Below are 22,550 nucleotides of genomic sequence, written 5' to 3'. Positions count from 1 at the left end.
TAGTCTACATTGTGTTGCGGTTTCGGAAGCAAGTTTTTAGCGTTCATTAGTATGGGTTCAACGACCACTTATGTAAAAGTAGTGTTGAGTTATCGTTACATACTAGACAAGATAATAATATGTTATGTCGTTTTGTGGGTAGCGTTACTGGCTAAGGTTTCAAGTACGGTGTAGCGACGAATTGGTTTGAACCCCAGTAATATTCAATTCATTCTGTTTATAATATTGTGTACCTAGGTACTTTATTTGAATTACCTTACCATCAGGCTCTTTTGACTGTTGTTTTGAATTTATGACCATGAAGATTTACTTGATAATTTGTTATGATTACATTACAACGTATTTAGAGTATTTCTTTTGTTAAATAATGTTTAATGTAAGTGGATAAACAAAAGCGTCCATATAGAACCATGGAAATAGCAAGCAAATAAATATGAGTCCCTCACATCGAGAGAAACACGATCCCCGCAAATAAAACACCGCTCACCATTCCGCGGATTTTTATCCCCACATATCTCTCTTTAATCGTATAATTTCTTGCCAACTTCGGCATCTGGCCCATTCACATTATTTTCCATCAAGTGAGAGTAATTCCAAGAATGTCGAGTTACTTAAATAATCCTCACATAACCGTCCATAATCTTGTGGCTATTTTATCGTCCGACAGAATGCTCAGGTCAGATATGTTTTCTCGCGGCGTTTGAAGTTGGTTCCTAATTGCGGTCACTAGACGCATTTTGTTTTACATGAATTTATAAGGAGGTGAGATTTTGAGACGCAATATTTATGTATTCATTTATTCGATTGATTAAAGAGAAAGATTAACTGAAACGTATGGGGGTCTTTTAAATCAATTGTTCTTTTCCGGCTGAATAATTGTACATATTTTAATAAAATAATAATAAGAATCTTTATTGACATACTAATGGTAGGTGAAATATCATGCATCCTTAGGCTCTTAACTATTTAAATACTATGTCTCAGGAGAGGCAAATATAATATAATATTAATTGTTTTATGTGAACGATATGCTGTTAAAACATTTAGTTTTTTCACTAAATACGATTTAGGTATAGTTGGTTATGTTATTTACATCCATGCATAGTCGCTGACGAGACATGAAAACACGGCGTCGCGAGCGTCACACGTTTAGTTGAGCATTCTAATTGCCTCGCTCAATGTAGACGTCTAGACCTTCACGTTCATGAGTTTTGAACAATTACATGAAAAGACATAAAATTATACTACCACAGTATGTTACAAAAACAAACATATGTACTTACTCCATACGCGTGAACGTCTGCGATAGTTCCCAACGACGTACAGTTTGACAAGCGATAAAATAAATTCACTCTAAATACAATTGTATGTATATAAGCATATATATTTTGAACCATTTATTCTATCTAATATTACATAGATGTCAGATTTCAACACCAAAGCATGAACATATTTTTAACACACTTTTACTAGATTCACCTCTATGTTTACATGTTTGGATATTTCTATTTTCTTTAGAATCAGTTTTGAGACATTTTAAACGGACAGATTTAATTCAAACGTTGAACAGTTATCAAGGATCGGTGGCAATACAATAAGCTAGTGGGACAATGTCGTTGCTACTATCATTCAAGCATTTATTTTTGTTTTTAAGATACATTTTTCAAAATCTGGTTAACAATTGTCATATATTTTAATACATAATTAGACCAAAATTGTATTCTCACCGTATCGATCGGTTTTCAGCAATGAAGTAGTGTCAGGTTGAAAACTACATTTGGACATAAGTACTTAGACTGTTCACGTACACATATGTGTAATAGTAGATTATAATAAAAAGGAGTGGTTGTTTGTGGACCATTTGCGAAGGGTAAAGACAATGCACGGGAAGTGAACCCTGAATCCTGTCCAATTAGATGGCTTTGTGAAGCAGAGCTTTCATGTCGTATCCAAAAGTTCTTCATGCTCCATACAAATATTGTATGTGTGATTATGGTCTCTTACCATATTTATAGATTCCAGGATAGGACAGGATAAGGCGATATTAAGCTAAGTTTAAATAATTTGAAAAAAACACCATTTATTTATTTTATTTATGTTAGCCAACAATTATTTACTCCAAAGCAGAAGAAATATATATAAAAAAAAAACTAGCAAATTAAAACATATAAGTGCAAGAATTAATTAGTGGCAAATGGCAACAACATAAACTTACATTATATATTGCAATACAAATTTATCTAAATGTAATTAATTTAAGCATAACATTGTAATATTTATTTTATCTAAATTTAACAGGCACTTCATTACAAGCGCCGTGTATTCTATCAATGAAATGTTATGAATAATTTATGTTTACTATATCTTTTACTTATGTAAATAAATGCTTAATAATTCAAACAGCAAGTACTCTAACGAAGTTAACCAGATTCACTTGTCACTGAATATTCACTTTGAATTTATCACAAACATTAATTTTAAATTCTTTTAACAATACATGATATAGCATTATCACTACCGATATAAGTCTGTATGAATTTCATGCTAATAGGTATTTTATAATATGTATGTTTATAAAATAAATGCAATAACGCAAAAAATACTATTAAACAAATAAAGGCAGTCTCGGTGGTAGTTTAAAAAGAACTATTCAAAAACTCTACAAAAAGTCCGTAAATTCATAGAAATTTTTGTGAGTTTTTATCGCGATTACATTGTAAGTATAACATTGTAGGTACATAATGGTGATCATATTATTTATCTATTATTAATGAACGCCTATGACTTATTACTTTAAATTCAGAAGTCTAGTACTAACAAAAGTACATATATCGTTGCAGTGAGGATGCGCGCACGCTCCCGGAGGCGGCGGCGGTGCCGGTGAGCGGGGCGGGCGGCGAGCGAGCGGAGCGGGCGGAGCGCGCGTGCGCGTGCGCCGGCTGGCCGCGCCGCCAGCCGGCCCCGCACGAAATCCTGCGCCCTAAGCCACGCAGGTACATACATTGTTAATTCAATTGCGTTTACTTGCTTAGTTAATAATAATCTTGCCTCCACTCCATTATTTGTTTATATCGGAGTCAATAATACTTTATCATGAATCGCATCGGAGAAGGTACTTTACCCAGAAAATCTACTTGAAATAGTAACATATGAATGCGACTGTTTCTCGTTCGGTGAGTGGGGGAGCCGGAGGTTTTTTTTAATAAAATTATATATTAAAACAGATGTTAAATCTAAAACATGTGTTCAATGTGAACAACAAATTACTTTTCATCATAATCGGTTATCCAATAAATAGGTAATTTATAAGCGAAAACAAGAAAACGTTTAAGACTATCGAATTTAATTAAATTTAAATCGTTAACCAACAGCCAATAAATATTTCAAAACCAGCTATTAATTATCGACAAAGAATATACGCGCCATAAAATTGAAAGCAGGAAAGACAAAGTTAAATAATTACTTGGCTCGTAAATAACACGCTACCAGAGTTTATGGATCGCTATATATAGGTCAAGAGGTCCGTTATATTGATCAAATATCTTCACGATTTTATTTCAAGGAAATGGAGGCATTGCGAATTCATTGCATTCTTTAATTTAAACTTTTGGTAGGAATGTGAAGTAAAAAGTCTATTATCTGTATGAATATAGGGATATGTTTTTAATATTTTGGTTTTCTGATTTTTGCATCTGGGAGATGCATGTCTTAATGACAAGTGATTTATAATTAGAGAATTACAATTGAGTTTGATGATGCTAGACAAAAAAGAATAAAAGGTAATAAAAATCCAGTTGTTTACAAAAATTTGGTATTTGCGATTTTCTTTTAAAACCTCTTTCGTTAAGCATTTTAGTTTTCAAAGCCTTTTCACCAAAAGCTTAATACGCATATAATTTACCAAACATAAACCAGACTGTAATAAAAGCCCATTCAATCAATCTAAATAATAATAATACGTCAAGATGCATTACCGTTTAACCACGCTTAACTCCGTTAGGCTGTCGGCTTAAATCACAAGCGGTTATCAGATCAGCTCCCGGTGTTGAAAATGCCTGAGATAAACACCTCTATAGCCAGTACACCGATTCAAGATAAAAGGACAAGACACACCGAGTCATTTGTTAAATTGCGAAAAGATTCAGGAACATTGGCCCTTTGATCGTATCTAGAAATTTTATGGTGTTATGAAGATTTAAACATCTTTTAGAATTTTATGTGTCATCCGATTGCGTCAGAGGTAGATGCTTTGAATGCGGATTGAGCGGTACCGGTTTTGAATCCTGTCTGTGTGTCTGTGAAAAGGATTTGCATCAACAAATTTTGATAAGGCACAAGTTAAAAAATAAAAATAATTTTTAAATAGCAAGGAATATCCAAACCCGAGTTATCTAGCATATCTATATCTCATAATCTAGCACTGAAAAGCTAGAACCAATCTAGGACGTGTTACTGATACAAAATAAAGATAAAGTTCGATTGTTCCGCCCTCCCAGTTATCAAAACTTGATCAAACCGCTCCATAGAGCTGGTCAACGCGTAGAGTAACTATTGCCACAGATAACATAATACTATTGCCTAACCTGTGGCTTATACTGGCCGTAATTTATTAAATCTCGGTGGTCCAGTGGCCAATTAGCGAATATTTGTCTGAGCATTGCGATAACGTACGCGACTTCGATATAATCAGTTGTATCGATAAAATCTACTTCAGTTTTTATCGATATAAGAACTTAAGAATATATATATACTACTACTGGCTTTTGCCCGCGGCTTCGCACGCGTAAACCTAATGTGATGTAATTTTAAAGATATCAGCATACAGACACAGACGGCGGAAAGCGACTTTGTTCTATACTACGCAGTGGAGTTACACATAAGTTATTGTTTTTCGATACCTATTTGTATTATTTCGATAGTATAGCTTACCTTATCTGTCGATGGTTTAAAAGCAAAAAGCTCCAACAAGATGGACTTAAGGTAATCAGACGGGATTACCGTTATATTTAATTAAGGCCTTTATTTATGCGCGATATGCATATCTTCAGCGTGATATCGCATCTCCAATGAAAATGTATCATTTTCGTTTTTGGGCGCTCGTTTTTATATTCACAAGGATACTTTGATAACTTTATTATGTATAGTCAGTAAATATTTAATGTTATGTATATTTCAGTTGATAAATTTACAGCCGGGGAGTTTGAGAGTGAAGAAAATCTTGAGATAATCGATTATATAGCTAGGAAAATTAGAATTCGATGTAAAATAGACACTTTAAACATGGGTTATTGTAAGAATTTCACATATGACGTAACCCTGAATAATGTTTAACCAAAAATAACAAGTAAATTTATACAGATATTAGGTATTCGATATTATATCCCCTATTTTAAAAATGATTGTCAATCGACCAATAAAAGGTGCTTACTCCGCTAACTATCCTGTATAAGATACCGGAATAAGACTCATCTGTTGATTATTTTAGTCGGCAGCACCTCGAATGAATACCGAATGAGTTGTGCTACTGGAACTAAGGGTTGTCGACAAAAATAAGTGAACCCATAATTTATTAATTCTCAACTATCATACATAATTTCATCCTACATTATTGCAGTGGTGGAAAAAATGTTTTCTTTTTTTTTTCAATTTATCTGCACATAACAACTGCTCAAAACAGTGTAGAAAAGCATCGTGAGGTAACTGGCAAGTCCAAGAATCAGAAGTTCGACGACCTGACGTGATATCCGCCAACCCGCACTTGGTCAATGAGGATAATGGTCTGAACCCTCATAGGAGGCCTGTATCCCAGCAGTGGGAACAGTTGTGTTTGTGAACACAGTGTGGGCTGATGATGATATAAATAATTAACACATCACTTGAAGCTTGTCCAATTAAGTATACTTAAACCTCCTAAAACTACCATGATTATAAAATACATTTCATCATAAGGAATAAGACTAATCACTACAGACAATACTTTATTAGTTACATGTTCATTGATCACAGCAATATAGTAAGACTTACGTAAAGAGTTTAGCGATGAATTTTGCATTTTCAATCATTCCACAAATATACGTGGGTATGTCTCAAGTGGTAAACATAGAAATATAATATACTGTAATAATAGGATAATAGATGCTAGGTTCTTTTCGAAAAAACTTGGTTTAAGTACACACAAGTACATAGCATCCTTTTTATTTATTGCCTGCGCAAGAAACGCGCTAGTTTTGTTATACAAGCGATGAAATGTTACACATATCTGTACCGCGCTCGTTACGATAATCCAGTTGATAAATTTTATAAAGTTTTTCAATAACTTTAAGATTAACACTACATATATCATATAATAAGCAGTCAATTCAAATCCAACAGATTTTCAGCGCCATTCCTTACAATTTGAATTTTCAAATCACAATGTTTCCGCGGTACATATTTGTCATCAATTTCTTGTGCCATGCTTGTGTCTATGTAATTGTCTATCCCGAAACACGGTCCGTGCTCACCCTAAGTTAATGAACCAGCGGACGGCATTCCCCTGCAAATATAAATCCAGTTTGCCGATTTTTTGGACGTCCGGGAGCCGCATACCGCCGCAAATGACTATATAATGTACCGGGACCCGGTTTCGTGTAAAAAACGTGTGATGATTTGTTGATATGTAGCCACTCGGTACTGGCTACTCACTTGTGAGCGCGGCGTACAATAATTCGGATTAAAGCTTACATTTTCCTTTATACTGATAGAGGAATTATGAATGAATTAAAGACTGGGGATGTTGTATTTTAGACACCCGGCAGCTAAGTTAAATGCCGCGAAATTTTGGTGTCATATATTTTTGTATATATTATAATATGTATTAGAATATCAAGTCTAGATTACGCTTAATTTTATAATTCTAGTGTTAACAGTTTCTACTATTTTACGAAACTAAATTACCCATAGAGATAAGAAGGTGAAAAATCACTTTTACACAAGTGAAGTCACACAATAATTATTAATTACTTTCGTCCAAGTGTTCCAACAATAGTCGAGTTAAAAAGGACTTTCTCCATTAGTATGGGATGGGAATTTATTATGATTATGAACAATACTCTTAGGGAGGCGTAATGAAAGTAGTTGTGCAAGAACCAACGATATAAGAAAGTTTGCGTTACCGCATAGTTAATTATGTGGTGTAACTTTTAAAGTTATTGTTGTAATTATTGTTAACAACGTTTCGGACACTCCTGCTTTGATTCGAAGGACAATAATTATTTCTTACAAATACGGTCGTCAACTTCTATGGAAGGGATGTACTACTGCAGTATCTTAAATGTGACTAAGATGTGACAATATCCTATACACAAATAATCACTGTTGAAAACTCACGGAGCTATCGAGTAACAAAACTTACAAGTTTTACCATCTTACTCCTACTATATAATATATAATCCTACTAATATTATAAATGCGAAAGTTTGTAAGGATGTGTGTGTGTTTGTTACTCTTTCAAGCAAAAACTACTAAAGCGATTGCAATGAAATTTAGTACGTAGTTATCTGGACAACAGTAATAACATATAGGAAACTTTTTATCCCGATATTCCTACGGGATACGGACTTACGCGGGTGAAACCGCGGGGCGCAGCTGGTCATTTTATAAATGACAAATTAGAACATAGGCTTTCTACATCATAACTATAGTTATAGACTTCTTAACGATATAGTCAAACAATTAATATTGCGCCTCTTTAATCTTTATTAGTATCTAGCACTGGGGAATATTCGTGTTTTTCTTTGAAGTCTGAACACTCCAAAGTATTAAAAAATAAACCTTATATACCTAAAACATAGGGTTCGTATTCGCATTTAACAGTTTTGTCTACAGCCCTATGTACATAATAAATACTAGACATATACTCGCAAAAGAGAAAACTTGCGTTTCCGAGACGATTTCCTCTCGCTACGTTTTAGTGCCGATCATCTAGCGACATTGTAAATAATAGTTATGTAATTTTATAGATATATACCAGTCAGCCAATATATATTATTACGTTATACGCAACTTGAATGTCTGTAGCAACAGATAAAACAGGACTGACTTTTGTAATACAAAAATAATCTTTAGCATGAACATTAAAATAGTATAGTATTATATTATATACGATTTTTTTTTTTTACAATTTTTGTCCGCCTGTTTGTTCCGTATAATCTCTGGAACGGCTAGATCGATTTCAATGGGACTTTCACTAGTAGATAGCTGAAGTAATAAGAAATAACTAAAGTTATTTTTTATTCCCATATACACGCAGGATCCTTGGGATTTAAAAAGAAGCTCATTTAAATTCATTCGCGGGTGAAACCGCGGGCCGCAACTAGTTGTTAATATAAACAGTTTTATTTAATATCCCACCAGCTCTAGTATTGAAATGATAATGCAACAGTGTGTGTACATTTGTTTTGTAGAAGCTATATTAAATTTTTGACCATCACATTACCTTTTGTACCGCCTCCTTGGTACAGTGGTTAACGCGTGAGCGTAGAACCGAGGGGTCCTGGGTTCAATTCCCGGTGGGGACGCACAAAAAAAAAATGTCTCGGTCTGGCAGGACATAGAAGGCTGATCACCTACTTGTCCCTAAAAAAAAATTGATCAGTGAAACGGATGTACATCATCTGCCCCATACCCCACTAGGGGACACGGGACTTCACTTTTTTTTACCTTTTGTAACGATACCAAAATCTCGATGAAGTGGAAGTTTGGTCATTGTGCGCATGTCGCGTTGCGTAATACGGAAGCAAGGAAAGCTGCAGGGAAGATGCAGTGCAGATTAAACGAGACTACTCGCATGATATCTAAACAGCATTAACGTTTGCTTACTTAAAAGCGATAAAGTAATAAATACATCTAAACCAGTCCACAATTATCGGCTGATATACAATGAATTAAACCTGTTTTAATATTGGCGAATAATAATCATAAATAATTACCGTGTTTACAGTCTCAGTTTGTTTTTATTATAAACTAGCTGCGTCCCGCAGTTTCACCCGCGCAAGTCCGTATCTCGTCGGAATATCAGGATAAATTGTTGCCTATATGTAATTTCAGTTGTACATACCAAATTTCATTGCAATCGGTTCATAGGTTTTGGGTGAAAGAGCAACAAACACACACACATCCTTACAAGCTTTCGCATTTATAATATTAAGTAGGATAGAATATAGTGGGATTAGTAGGATAGGATAGGATGCGACAGCCAGGACGACTGTACTTATCTTAAGTCTTTAACAGAACGGACTAATTTTGTTTCACACTGTTTTGCTGTAATTAATTGTGAGGAAAACGTTTTATTTTGTAAAAATTTGAAATGTATGGATACTTATTATGAAGCTGAAGAGTTTGTTTGTTTAAACGAGACTATCTCAGGAACAACTGGACCGGTTTCAAAAATTCGATCCCGGAGTGCTATAGGCTATATAAAACAACATGTAATGTAGGTAAATTATACATCATCATATGTACATCGTACATATAATATGTGTTCTAACAACAAATAAAATGAATTTCAATTTGAATTTTATATGTCCAAGGGTCGTCGTAGAAGCCAGGGTAGATCCTAGTATGTATTTTTGAAGAAATAAATTTTAATAGCATTTTGATAAGTTTTTGAGTTTTTTTGCTATCAGAAAATTTTACATATTTTATATGTGGGTCAGACGAGAGCAAAGAAATTATTAGTAGATAGTGGAGCAAAATTGAAGGAATTAACATAATTTTAATAACATTAGCTATGTTAAGGTATAATTAGAATTTTACTATAAAAAATAATTCATATATAAGCACCTATCACACGTGTACCACATACACAAACACTCGCAAACGGCATATTTTAAAGCACATTATGCGATATAAACCTTAATTTCAAGTACCAAATAAGCAGTCCATTATAAATGCAAATAATATTCAGAGAATCGGCAATGGGATGTACGCCTCATTACAAGGGACGTCTATAATTAGCAACACTTTATGGTTACGTTCACCTCGGCCATCGAACACTAATGCATACGAGTGCTTGCTCGCCGACATAATGCATATTCTGCATCACATCATTCAACTGAAGCACTCGTAATTCGCTTATCAATTAACCTCCAACGCTATTTATACTCCACCATCTCAACCGCCCTAAATTCGTTCCGCCGTAAACTTAGAAAGCGGCCGTAAACTTTATGGAGTCACTTACAGCATAGGTTGCGGTGCCGTCATTTGGCGGGCGTTACGGCGAGTTACACGATTGCCCGAATCTGAACGGCATCGCTAATCGGCATCGCATCGTGTGTTAGCGCTGTAGCGGGGCTAAACAATGGTTCTTGGAGTAACGGTGGTCGCCGAAGAGGCGGCAGTGCGGTCGGTGCGCTCACGCAGTCATGCTGTGTTCCGCGCGGTGTTCTTGTTTCCTTTGCCGTGAGCTTCAGTCTTGCCGCGCCGCTGACACCCGCAAACCCCCAAACAGACACAACATGTGTGAAAATTTCATACTTAAGAAATCGGACGCATGGGAGCCTATGAAATTCATTAGAGGAGCTGCCAGACTTTCAGTGCGACACTGGCAGAGCCGTGAGCCGCTCGCTCCAGGGAAACCGCGCGTCCCAACACACAAGTCGACTAGCTGCGAACAGCTGTATCAGCAGCCTTCCGAGGAGCCTCCCTACGCGCTACGCAAGGCTCCCAGCACGGACAGGATGAAGCAAACGGAACATAAGCCGTTGTTCAGACTGCTCGGTAACTCGCGATCGAAAAAAAATAGTGATGCGCCTGAGTCGAATGTTAGGCGTAGTGTTCTAAATTTCAGAAAAACTGAGCAGTCAAACTCAAAAAATATACATGAAAAATATGTGCCGTTACCAAAAAATTCTACTTCTTTAGAACATATTTATAGTGAACCGAAGCAGTGGAACTCGCAATATGACGAATGCTGTCGTCCACCGGTTTATCAAAGCGTTGAAAAGAAGATCGCCGAGAATAAAGCAGCCGAAAAAAAGGCTTATAACAATCGTCCTCATTGCTATGATGAACTGGCTGAAAGATTATCTCACGAAAGAAGCCGAAAGACACCAGATGTTGGCCTGGCCAATAAAATAACACAGAACAACAACAAAGTTGTTATTTACTTCGGTGATTCCCTTATTCGTAAACACAATGAGGAGAAAAGAGAAGAAATAAAGCAAGCTCAAGAGAAAACCAAGAAAGAGGAAGTTATTTATGCAAATCGTGAAATGGAGGACGCAAATAATCTAGGTATCGGGCGAGAAGTAGACAAGGGTGGAGGAACACGGCTCGTATCCGAAGTGGAAGTGCCAGAGGCTATTTATTCTGAAATTAAGACTGAAGAAGTACCTGAGCCTTTGCCGATAAACGACGCGACCTATAAAAAGGATGTCCGTGAGACGATGAGCTCTGATGGGTTCTTAATAGTCGAATTTGAAGGGAATTTTGAACGAGCTCGACAGCTTATAGATTTAGTGCACAACGGCAGCGGTGCGGAGCCACACGAGGCCACGATGTTGGACGAAGACGACCAGTGTGACTGGAGCTTTATCCAAAACTGGAGGAAACGGTTTGTTGCTCTCAATATATTTAACATCTATCATAATTTAGCACGATCACCTGTCTTATACGTAACTTTAATTTATTCATAGGAAACCGTTACGGTGTAACCGTGTGTTATTTAAGTTATACTAGTTTTATGAACACGAAAGTTTTTAATAATATGTTTAGATGGTATTATACTCGATAGTGCAAAACCTACAGAAACGATTTTTAGTTGTTTATTTTAAATTGGAAGCCGATCTAACTGTAGGGTTTATAGCAATTGGAAAAAATATACACAATTTGGTCAATCCATGTTTGAAAGACACGGGATATCGCTACTATATGATAATTATGAGTCCAGGAAGTGAGCCTAAGTGGCTCAAACGCATTGTTTACGATCCGTCGTACATAGATAAGCGATAGTTACATAAATGTCTGAATTATGCGGCTGCGATTACGGCTTTCTTTGATTTAATGATTTCAAAGCCGCACCGATTTTATCTGCAATACCATATATATAGAATCTCGGATTAATGAAATCTAGTCCATCTAACATTTGTTGCATGCATTCACGCAGTTAAAAATGCAAATAATGTTAGCTGTTGTGAGATATTTCCTAACTTTGAGAGGTTTTTTTATTACCCACATTTCTTTATTATTATGTAAAGGGTCCATTGATACAATTGCTCAGTCACCGAACTCGTGAGAGCATCTTCGTATAATTATCTCATATATTCCATTCACAGAGCTTAATTACATGAATAAAACTAGCGCGTCAATAATTTCTGAATTACAATTAAAAATGAGAATTTACAAGATTAAATTATATACATTACATACATTAATGCTTTTTACTCTTATTAATTAAGAATTAATTACCTATACTAACTAACAATAAACTTTTAGCGCGTAATTAATACCTTATTACCAAATACATTTCAAAATTGAAATATCTGTAATAACACTCAATATAACAAACAATGTCAACTTTCTCAATTTCCTCTATTGGTAAAATTAATTCGTTATGGTATTGAGTAATCAATTGAATAATTTAAATTGTAAACTTTCATATTTTATCACTTTGAATATCAATATATTTTAAATATTTATTCTTTCACGTTTTTTCTCATTAAAAATATACTTCCCCAAAATAATTAGGACATAAGCGTATCAAGATATACTGAATTGAAACTGAAAAAACGTTTTGTCACTAGATGCTAGAAAAAAATCATCAGTGAATCTGACCGTAAATGTTTGTGCGTAGGTACATAGGTGTTTTAGAATCACAGAACCTCTAGCTACCACAGATTACTAAATAGTTACAATGTGTAATACCCTCATTAAATTGTAAACCATTACTAACAGTACCCGCTAATACGTCTCAAGCAATGCTGCAACTGGGCTAACCTTATCCCATTTCGGTTTGCATAATATGATGTGTTACAAATACACGTTATTAATTGTATTCTTTGATAATTTCACAATTATAATAATAGGAAACTAGAGGCAAAGTTCCAATCTTTGCTGGAACAAATACGCTTAATTTATTGCTTTTCTACTACAGTTGAAGGATGTATTGACCACGCAATGCTATATCTAAACTTTCCTAGCAATATTTCGTAATTATTCATAAAAGACACGGCATTTTTGAGGTACATAATATAATGGTCTCTATATGTTTACACCTTACTGTACAACTGACTTAAAAAAAGGAGGAGGCTATTAATTCCACTGATTTTTTCTTGGCTTTGTATTTTCAGAGCTACAGACTTGAAAAGTACTAACTTTAACGTGTCCCATTTAAATTTGGTCTATTTCTGACAATTTGAAGTCAGTTAAGATTTTTTTTTTTTAATGTGTTATTTATATTCATTGATAATGATGTACTGGTGTTGTATAAGACATATAACTTCATATAGAATTTCTCATGCAGGCATTTTTCATCCATTTCTTTATTTTTATGTTTTATGTTTTAAATGTTCAAAAATCATTTCTTAGTGAGAGATTTACATCAGAATACTAACTACATTTTCCGTCTCGGTTCGATTTAAATAGCAATCTTATATATCGAATGTGCATTCGTTCTTTTAATGTAATGCTGTTTTTCATTTTCTTATTTGAAAGAAATAATTTCATTTCATTGTCATTTTATTTGTAAATTATATGAAATTGTTTGTTGTAATAATAACGTAGGGACATGATAGCTTTATTGGTACCTCGTGAAGCGTTTAAAATAAAATTGAATTGGCATGAGGAACGGTCAAGGACACATTCGAATGATAGGATCATCTTACCGTGAATAAATGACGTATCATTGCAAAATAAATCGTGTATCTATTATAATAGAGACATGTTTGAAATAGCATAGGGTGCCTCTCTAAAATGAAGCATTGTTTCTGCTTGGTTGACAACCCCACATATACCTAAACACACAAATACCATTATAATACGGTCATCAAGGCTAATTTTGTCAAGAGCATCAAAGTATATGGTATGACAGGTAATATAAAAACAATCGGTCAAGTGCGTGTCGGTTTCGTGACACTAAGGGCGCCGTACAAATAAGCTTAAAAGCAACGGCGTAGAATTTGGTCAACCATCCAATGTATGACCGTGCAAACCGCTGCTTAACCTCGATCATCAACTTAATCATACACACCATTAGCAAGTCACCAGCAAGGTATCCAAAAGCAATATAACGGTACACACAAACACAGAGTAGTTTATACCCCTAAAAGACCAAGCTACAGGAGGTGACATGAACTGCCGACTTTAAATTGGAAAGGGATTATGAAAGAAAAAAGAAAAGGACTGAGAAAGGTACGGAAAAGGATATGGGCCTCTCTCCTCACCCACCGAACGAACGAGTGTGCGAAAAAAAATCCCATACCTTTTTAAATCCAGAAAACATTATCCTTTACATCACATTTCCTTCAAAACAGTGGTGAGGACGTTGGAATTAAAAACTTTAAGCCGAGGGTTCGAGACCAGGCGAGCGTGCAAGAAATAAATTGAGTATTCAATTTATCTACGCATGTGGATTAGATCACCACTGCTCAAAACGGTGAGGAAAAAGATCGTCAAGAAACCAACTTGTCCAAGGATCAAAAGTTCAGCAACATGTGACATCTGCTAACCTGCACTTGGCCAGCGTGGTGGATTATGACCTTTACCCTTATAGGCCTGTGTCCCAGCAGTGGGATCGTGTATGGGCTGATGATGATGATGATTACATCCCAAAACTAGATCTATACTAAAACTGTAGAATTGGCTCGACTTGAGCAGAAGCTATAGGTCCGATTTTAAATATTCTTACATTGTAAGATAGACCCTTTAAGCAGGAAAATTATAGGATATGTCACATGGCGCCCACAGCATAATATAAAGTGAGACACGCATAATTCGAGTGCGGTACTCGTCAGTTGCACAACTGTTTACTAATAAAACTTTATTGGCATTTCAATATTTATGTTTACACTTTCAAATGTAGCTCTTTCATAGTTGGTTTAAATGGATTATTTATTGGTGGTTAATGTTTTGCGTGGTTTGCTTTTAATCGTGGAGTAAAATTAATATAAAGTATGAGATGAGTGGAATTTGTGCTTCCTTTATGGTTTATTCACCCGCTGAGTACGTATCCTTTGTACATTTAGTTTCATCCATACTTATATCTATTTATTGTAAATGCGAATGTGTGTTTGTTTATTACGTCTTTTTCATATGTACTTCTTTAACACACATTTTTCACACACGAAACAGCTATCGTATCTATTTTTTCTCAGATTCGTATCTATTTTCGTTCTATCCTTTTTTAAGTGACGTTCTTTTCCGTTTAAAGCAATTATTCTTTCATTTTAAATACCATATTATAAAGAGAATCAGTATATCCGATATACATGCTATACTATGTAAGGAATTCAGTTTTACTATGATCTATTTAACATCATATAAACCACTTTTTTTAGCAAACGTTTACTTGTCGTGCAATATATTTTGCATAGTTCCTGAATTTTTATATATAAACATAACAGGTATGAAATCGATCTTCACGATCTTCACTATCTAACATCTTCATGGAATAAACTTCTATTCCATTTTATGTTCTATTCTCGTCACTTTATGATTCAATCTCCATCAATTAACGCAAAAGTTTATTGATATACCCAGCAATTATAGCGATTGTTAGCAATGCGTGAGATTTCAATAAAGCTGATAGGAAGAGTGGAGTCGTTTTAATCAGCCGCTTCCTCATACTTATGTAATTATATTCACACAAGAAACACTTCCATCACTTTATGTTTCCTGGAGAGATAGCTGACAATACGTGTTCTGGCACTTTCGTTTTTTGCCATCGATATAATCTATACTTGTTTTTGACAAGTTCAATAAGAAACAACGTTATTCGTCACGTCTGTGTGTTCGTGATGAAGTCAAAAACTATCTACACTTTCCCACGATGTCGTTTCTGTACGTTAAGCCTCGTGTTCATAATAAACATTTGCTGCGCAACAATTGATCAAAAATATTTCTGGAAACTTAGATTAAATTTTGATGATCTTCGGCAAAGATAATATAGGCAGAAGAAGAGCCAAAACACAACACGAAAAAACTATGGCAGACTTTCAAAAAGTTTTGAGAGGAATGTAGTGTCTTCGTAAAAAAAAATCTTGAGAAGTCCTCCAAAAAAAGAGATGGATAGGTACATAACTAACGATCCTAAACTAAATATTTGAATTTTTCTACGACATGGAATAAGTCATTTGGAAAAAGTCATGTGCTCTATCATTTGTGGTCAACTTTTTGTCAGTAATTCAGGTAATCTTTTCCTCTACTTGGTGGACAAAATCGGAAAGCTAGTATTTTAACATGATACGTAGCAGATACAAACAAAAAACATATAAATTCATTCTTTTTCGAAATCGGTTAAAATACGTCGAATTAACGATGATAATATATTCATAATAACAGTCAATGCATTAATAGAAAAGCAAATTGAATATACAAATGGAACCTGATTACGATGTCTGTTTTTGAACCTGTTTCTAGATTTTATAACATCAGATTTAGACTTCTAATCGTGTGTACCGTTGCGTTATTACTTAATCTAGCATTTAAGTTGTAAAGTTAATCATTTGCTTAATTTAAACGCCATTTATGTATCTTGATTCAGATTCATTATTTATTTGAAATGATCATACTATACCCTCATAGACCGAAAGAAATTCTGATAATTTCACCATTATATAGAATAAAAATCTACTCGATTTCAATAAATTTCATCTCTTATTTACGCACTGATTACCGAGGTTTCTCTACAAAACAACGGCAATACTTAATAATTATTTCATCACTCATATTTGTCCTTTAACCCAGATTAGTACATATCTTCTTACCCATCCATCTGGTTTCTATCTATCCACTTCTTAAAATCTCCATCAAATATGGTGCAACAATTTCATTTAACATTCAACGATGTAACAATCTTTGTGGATGTGTGATATTTCTTCTTCTAAAGTGGTAATCAATGTTTTCAAATAAATAATTAGTTAATACAGAATGTTTTATTTATATTAAATAAATACAATGGGAAGATACTGTCGTCTAAGATATAGGATCTAGGCCTAGTTTAGACGACTAGTATTCATAGTTTTTAGTTCAACAATTACATATGCAATTTAAATGTAAGGTATGGATAAATAAAGAATTTTATTTATTTTTTTATAATTTACAAGCTTTTGTCCGCGGCTTCGCAAGCGTTAATTTGGATTAGTTTAATAGATGTTATTGTACATATAAACATTCCTCCTGAATCACTCAATCTATTAAAAAAAACCCTACAAAATTCGTTGCGTAGTTTTAAAGATTTAAGCATACATCGCGACATAGGGACAGAGAAAGCGACTTTGTTTTATACTATGTACACTTAAATAAAAAGTTGAATTCAGGCGATTAGGAGCATCAAAGTATCACATTTAACCGTTTACGATTCGCGGCGGGCGCATCGGTTTGTCACGCCATCGATGCGGGTTACAAATGCTAACCCTTGTACCGTTAGCAATGCGTATAAGATGACCAGTTTGTGGGGAAACGTCTTTGCTTAATATATTACGTGAGGCGAGATGCGTCAAGAATAGGGTCACGTGCCGATGGAATATGTGAACATCATATAGCTGCAGTAAATTACATAGGCACAGATAATATAATGCTATATTGTACAGGTAATACAAGAAATCGATGTTTGCTGACTGTACGCGGGTTTATAACTTGTGTTGTTGCCACAATTATATCAGTATTATTTTATCTTACCCATCTACCAAGCTTATGGGGCGACTAGGTTGGACGACTCCAATTTTTTAAGACACTCTTACGTGTACATGTGAAACATCATCAAAGGTGTATTCTGTAAAGTTGTTATCGCCACAACAATAAAAACATAATTTGTCTATTATTGTTATCAAATCGAACAAAAGCCGAAAGAACTTTTCAGAATAATTCCAGCTTCATTTATTGCAATTGAATGTACTGATACATTTCAATATATTCCACACTCGCACAAACAAATCTAGTACCTAAATGAAATGAAAAATGGTTTACTTAAATTATTAAATAAATAAAATTATAAAATCATGTTATCGTGCCCTGTAAATCGTACGAAAAAAAAACAAAATTTTACATGTAATTAAAAAAATTACATGCTATGTAGAGCCTTTTTACAAGGCAATTTAAATAAATTACAATTTAATTATGCATCAGTCGTGTTACAGCGCTTACAAATTACATTAAGTACTGTGTTACAAGGGTGTTATACAAATAGTTCGACTTCAAATCTCTGTATTGATTTATTATGTACTATTTTATGTGACTATTATACACCCGGGATTTCTGTTCCTATGAAAAGCTGTACACTGTTTTTTGGAAATAATTCTATTGTTTTAATTTTTCAAAGACATCTTATTAATCATTAAAACATTTTCCAATTGACTACACATTTTTTATATTTTTAACATTTTCAACGTCTTCCGCAATGAACGCACGCACGCTATAAAAATACATAGCCTAATTGTTTGTGCTTATAGGCTACTTTTTACATGCTGGTTACAAATAAATAATAATATAAACTTTGCAGGCCATCAAGCGGGTCCCGGCCGTCCGACGAGGCGTGGTGCGGCGCGGGCGTGTCGGGCGCGCGGGCGCTGCGCGTGCGCGTGGCGGGCGCGGCGCCGGCGCACGCGAGGCGACTCTCGCCGCCGCCGCACGCGCACCGTGCCACCACGCCGCCGCCGCCCACCGAACCGCCTGCTAAACGTGAGTTTCATGTACACAATATAAATATACCTACAAATCATACATCATTTACCTACCTGAGAACACAGACCATGTATGTCATTGGAAATTGCATGATGATCAATATAATCTTTGAATACGAAAATGAATCCTTGATTCCCTTAGTCATGGGATCAAGAGGGAGGGAAAGGAGAAGGATCATAGATTAAGAAATTTTATACAAAAAAATGAAAATATTAAAACTTTTCGCCTATTTAAAATTAATACATTTTACAAAAATCGCCTACATAAAATTCAAATAAAAATTATATAATATAGAAATTTGAGACTATAATAAAGTGAGCTAGATATTTAAATAATTTATTTAATTTAAAGCCTTGGAAACTTGGGTCAAAATATGTAAATCTATGCTCTACATTTACTTAATTTCATTTCATATAAAGCTTTTTTATAATCCGCCTCTGCAAGCAACCAGAGCTGTTGTTGTGTCAAATGAGATAGAAACAAACATGATGATTCATTCATAACACTTGCTCCAAACATCAAAAAGATAAAAGAATCAAGTTTGAAGTCAATACAAAGTAATATTAAAGATATCTGTTATCTACCCTGCCCACGATGCACTCACGAAACCATTCTAAAAACTACGCTTATTAACGGTAATTCTCATCACATTTTCTTTCGTCGTGTTTTCGTGTGTACCAGTGGGACGAACATAGCAATAAAGTACCGCAACCTAATTTCTAGTGTATCAACTTACGAGTGGTCACGAAAGCTATGCTCCTCGTACCATATCTGCCCTTATACGGAATCCCGTAATAAATCCAGCCAACGCTAATCAAGACTATTGCAGTAGCCATTCCAATAAATAAGTTTCCTTCGTTAGATAACTCCGCGGACACTTTGATCGTGTATCATGGGATCTAATGGTCGGTAAGCCACTTTGTGTCACATATCAATGGGAAATATCTGGGTATTATGCAAATGACGTTGATTGGAAATATGCAGCGGACGCTTGTTGCGTTTATATTTCAAAGGACCAATGGTCAATTAATCAACTGTTTATTACGCTGACGATTTATTCCCTTTGATAGAGTTAAGTTATGAAATGATCATCAATTATATGAGATTAGATATACATTTTTGTGTATTCTATTGCACTTACATTATTATTTTCTCATGTTCGATCATTCGAATTCAAACGCCCAAACAGTCAAACCCATAAATATTAAAACTAATGTAATAGAGCATGTAGTGGACATACACTCGAATTATGCTGCTTGTATAAGTGATATCAAACGTTATAAATAAGGACGCATTCTCACTTCTCACAATAGAACAATGAAATTATAAAATTCAAACAATTTCTCAAATGTGCTAAATTATATAAATCCTATAAGTGCCAAGTGTCGTAAATAACAAATATTATATTTGCACTAAAGTAATTTCCGTCATCATTAGGTGTTGACAACTAAATCTTAAAATCGCATTAAATTACTAGATGTTATGAATCATTGGACATAAATTGAGTGTTTATATAAAAACAAAGCCGCAAAGCAGACATGTAAGTTAAAAATTAAATTATAATCGGACGAAAAACTTAAGCGAATAAGAAATGAAAATTAATACTGTTAGTGAGAATGGAAAAAATAGGCGCGTTGTCATTCAGTAAAGTGGTATGGGGTAGAGAATTAAGAATTTATCAAAATAGGAAATGAGCCGGGGATGTTGTGACAATGTTTAGATAATTAATCAGCGCAAGGTTTATTTTCCTTTGATATTTGTACCTACCTTAATCAGTAAATCACCCTGTATAAAAATTACTTAGCTGATATGATTCATATACTATGTACTATGATCTACAGAGTCCTATCTTTTGTCACTCCTCTCTGCCTTCTACTTTATATCCATTAAATTATAGGAATGAACAAATTAACTATGCAGATACTTTCTTTCTAAATAACTAGTATGAACGAAATTTCAAATCTAAGTAATGCAATAAATACCGGGCAAAGACAATGAAAAAGTCAATAGTCACGATTTATTTTCAAAACCACTAATTGTTTGATTTACATATAAGTTGCATCGACATTAGAATAAATTCGAACGCGAATGTGCAACTTGGTAATTTCTATGTTTTACAATAACGATGAAGCAATATTGCATTTATTGACTAATGCCCGATGTCGTTATGTCGTTCGTATGCATTGGTCAATTATGATCGAGGTGAATTTGTGGCACGAATGTGTGATGATTTGTGAAGGTAAATTAATGAGGATTTCTAAATACAAATCGAAAATAAAATTACAGACACAAGTGATAAGTTTAACATTTTAATTTTGTTTATTTCGTGTGCTTCAATGTATGTTGGATCTGAATATTACGTTTACAATTCTAAACCGTTAATTTTGTGAATTTTAGACTAGAAATTGAATAGGCTATTTAATAATGATAGGCTGTAACACTAAGCGCAAATGGACGAAAGAGTAGCTATAAAGATAATTCTCAAAACTCATTTGTCACAGCAAACCCAGAAGACCAGCAACCAGCCATAGAAGACAGTCCAAGCACCGCGCAACTGAAGCCAGTGAGCGCAGTATCACAGATCACAGTAGCCAGTGCGCCGGTTCGTAGCGCTCCTGTGCAGAGCAGCTATGCGCTGGAGAGGCGCAAGCATGATCATCGGCCGGATGATGCGCCGACACAGGTAACGATAACGTATTAGAGTATTTTTGATGTCATAGCTGGTGGTTAGCCTGATGGTAAGCGATCACCACCTTCCATGAACATTCGAAGAGGCAGAACTGCGAATGCGCTTTAATCGATAAACGGTGTAAACTGCATAATAAATTTATTTTTGCCTTAAAATTTTTTTTTTCAAAGTACTAATACCAGATTTACGGTAAATTTTTACATTTTATTTTAAATTATGTTTTGCATAATTTTCAACTACACGGGAATTTCTGTACCTTTGCCTGTCTTGATTGCTCGTACTATAAAGTCGTAAATATTTATAGACAACGAATGGAAGAGAATCGATTGTCTAGGCTTACCATGAGTTTTATCAGATAAACTCGTGACGACGATAGTTTGTCGAAAAACTGTTAACCAAAATCCAACTTAACCAAATTATCTACATAATACTACTCGGGTAGTCGAATTGCGTAGTTTAGCAGTTTGAATTATTGAGTGCAGAGACTTATGCCTAAGATTGACCTAATATGACAACTGCCACTGATAAAGTTGGAAATTCTGGAGTTAATGTAGAAAAATTGTCTTATCAACTTCTTGCTGTAAGTGAAATTTTTAAAAGAAAATTTCAAACCACACAATTAAACTGTCGTGACATTAAAAACACTAACAATCAAGCAAATGACACAAAAGAAATCAAGCAGACCACAACAGATTTTCTTTTGTTTTACGTGGTATCCATTTCAATGCGTTCTCACACTTGTTGCATAACATGATCTTTCACATTCGTGGCCACATCAAATGAGTTTTTATGTCAGACCCCCATCTCTTACCGCAGGCCATCTCTGCGGTTTTCGTGCGACTTGTCAAATGCTATAATTGTTATAACCGAAGTCATCGATGCATGTTCTCGTATGAAGTGTGGATGAACGGTTATTTAACCATTTAATAGCTAGCGAAATTAAAAATTACGGATGCGAATCACGATATATGTAATAACAACACAA

General features: G+C 34.7%; 1 protein-coding gene across 7 annotated transcripts in view; it reads left to right on the top strand.

Annotated features, from left to right (window-relative positions):
* Positions 1–22,550, top strand: part of LOC119833196 (ankyrin repeat and BTB/POZ domain-containing protein 2) — a 48,577-nt gene that overhangs the window by 11,256 nt on the left and 14,771 nt on the right. For 2 of the 7 annotated variants that reach the window (XM_038357102.1, XM_038357101.1), the window contains exons 1-3: positions 10,240–11,593; positions 18,695–18,873; positions 21,378–21,559. In XM_038357102.1, the coding sequence (XP_038213030.1) occupies positions 10,404–11,593; positions 18,695–18,873; positions 21,378–21,559 (1,551 nt within the window). In that variant the 5' untranslated portion in view covers positions 10,240–10,403. Of the gene's footprint in view, positions 1–2,840; positions 2,994–10,239; positions 11,594–18,694; positions 18,874–21,054; positions 21,116–21,377; positions 21,560–22,550 lie in introns of those variants that run through there. The other 5 variants (XM_038357103.1, XM_038357099.1, XM_038357098.1 and 2 more) reach the window with 5 other exon arrangements.

The sequence above is a fragment of the Zerene cesonia genome, chromosome 17 (genome assembly GCF_012273895.1).
Source record: "Zerene cesonia ecotype Mississippi chromosome 17, Zerene_cesonia_1.1, whole genome shotgun sequence".
NCBI lineage: Eukaryota > Metazoa > Arthropoda > Insecta > Lepidoptera > Pieridae > Zerene > Zerene cesonia.
The sequence above is the reverse complement of the archived record's forward strand: the minus strand, read 5'-3'. Positions and strand labels throughout refer to the sequence as shown.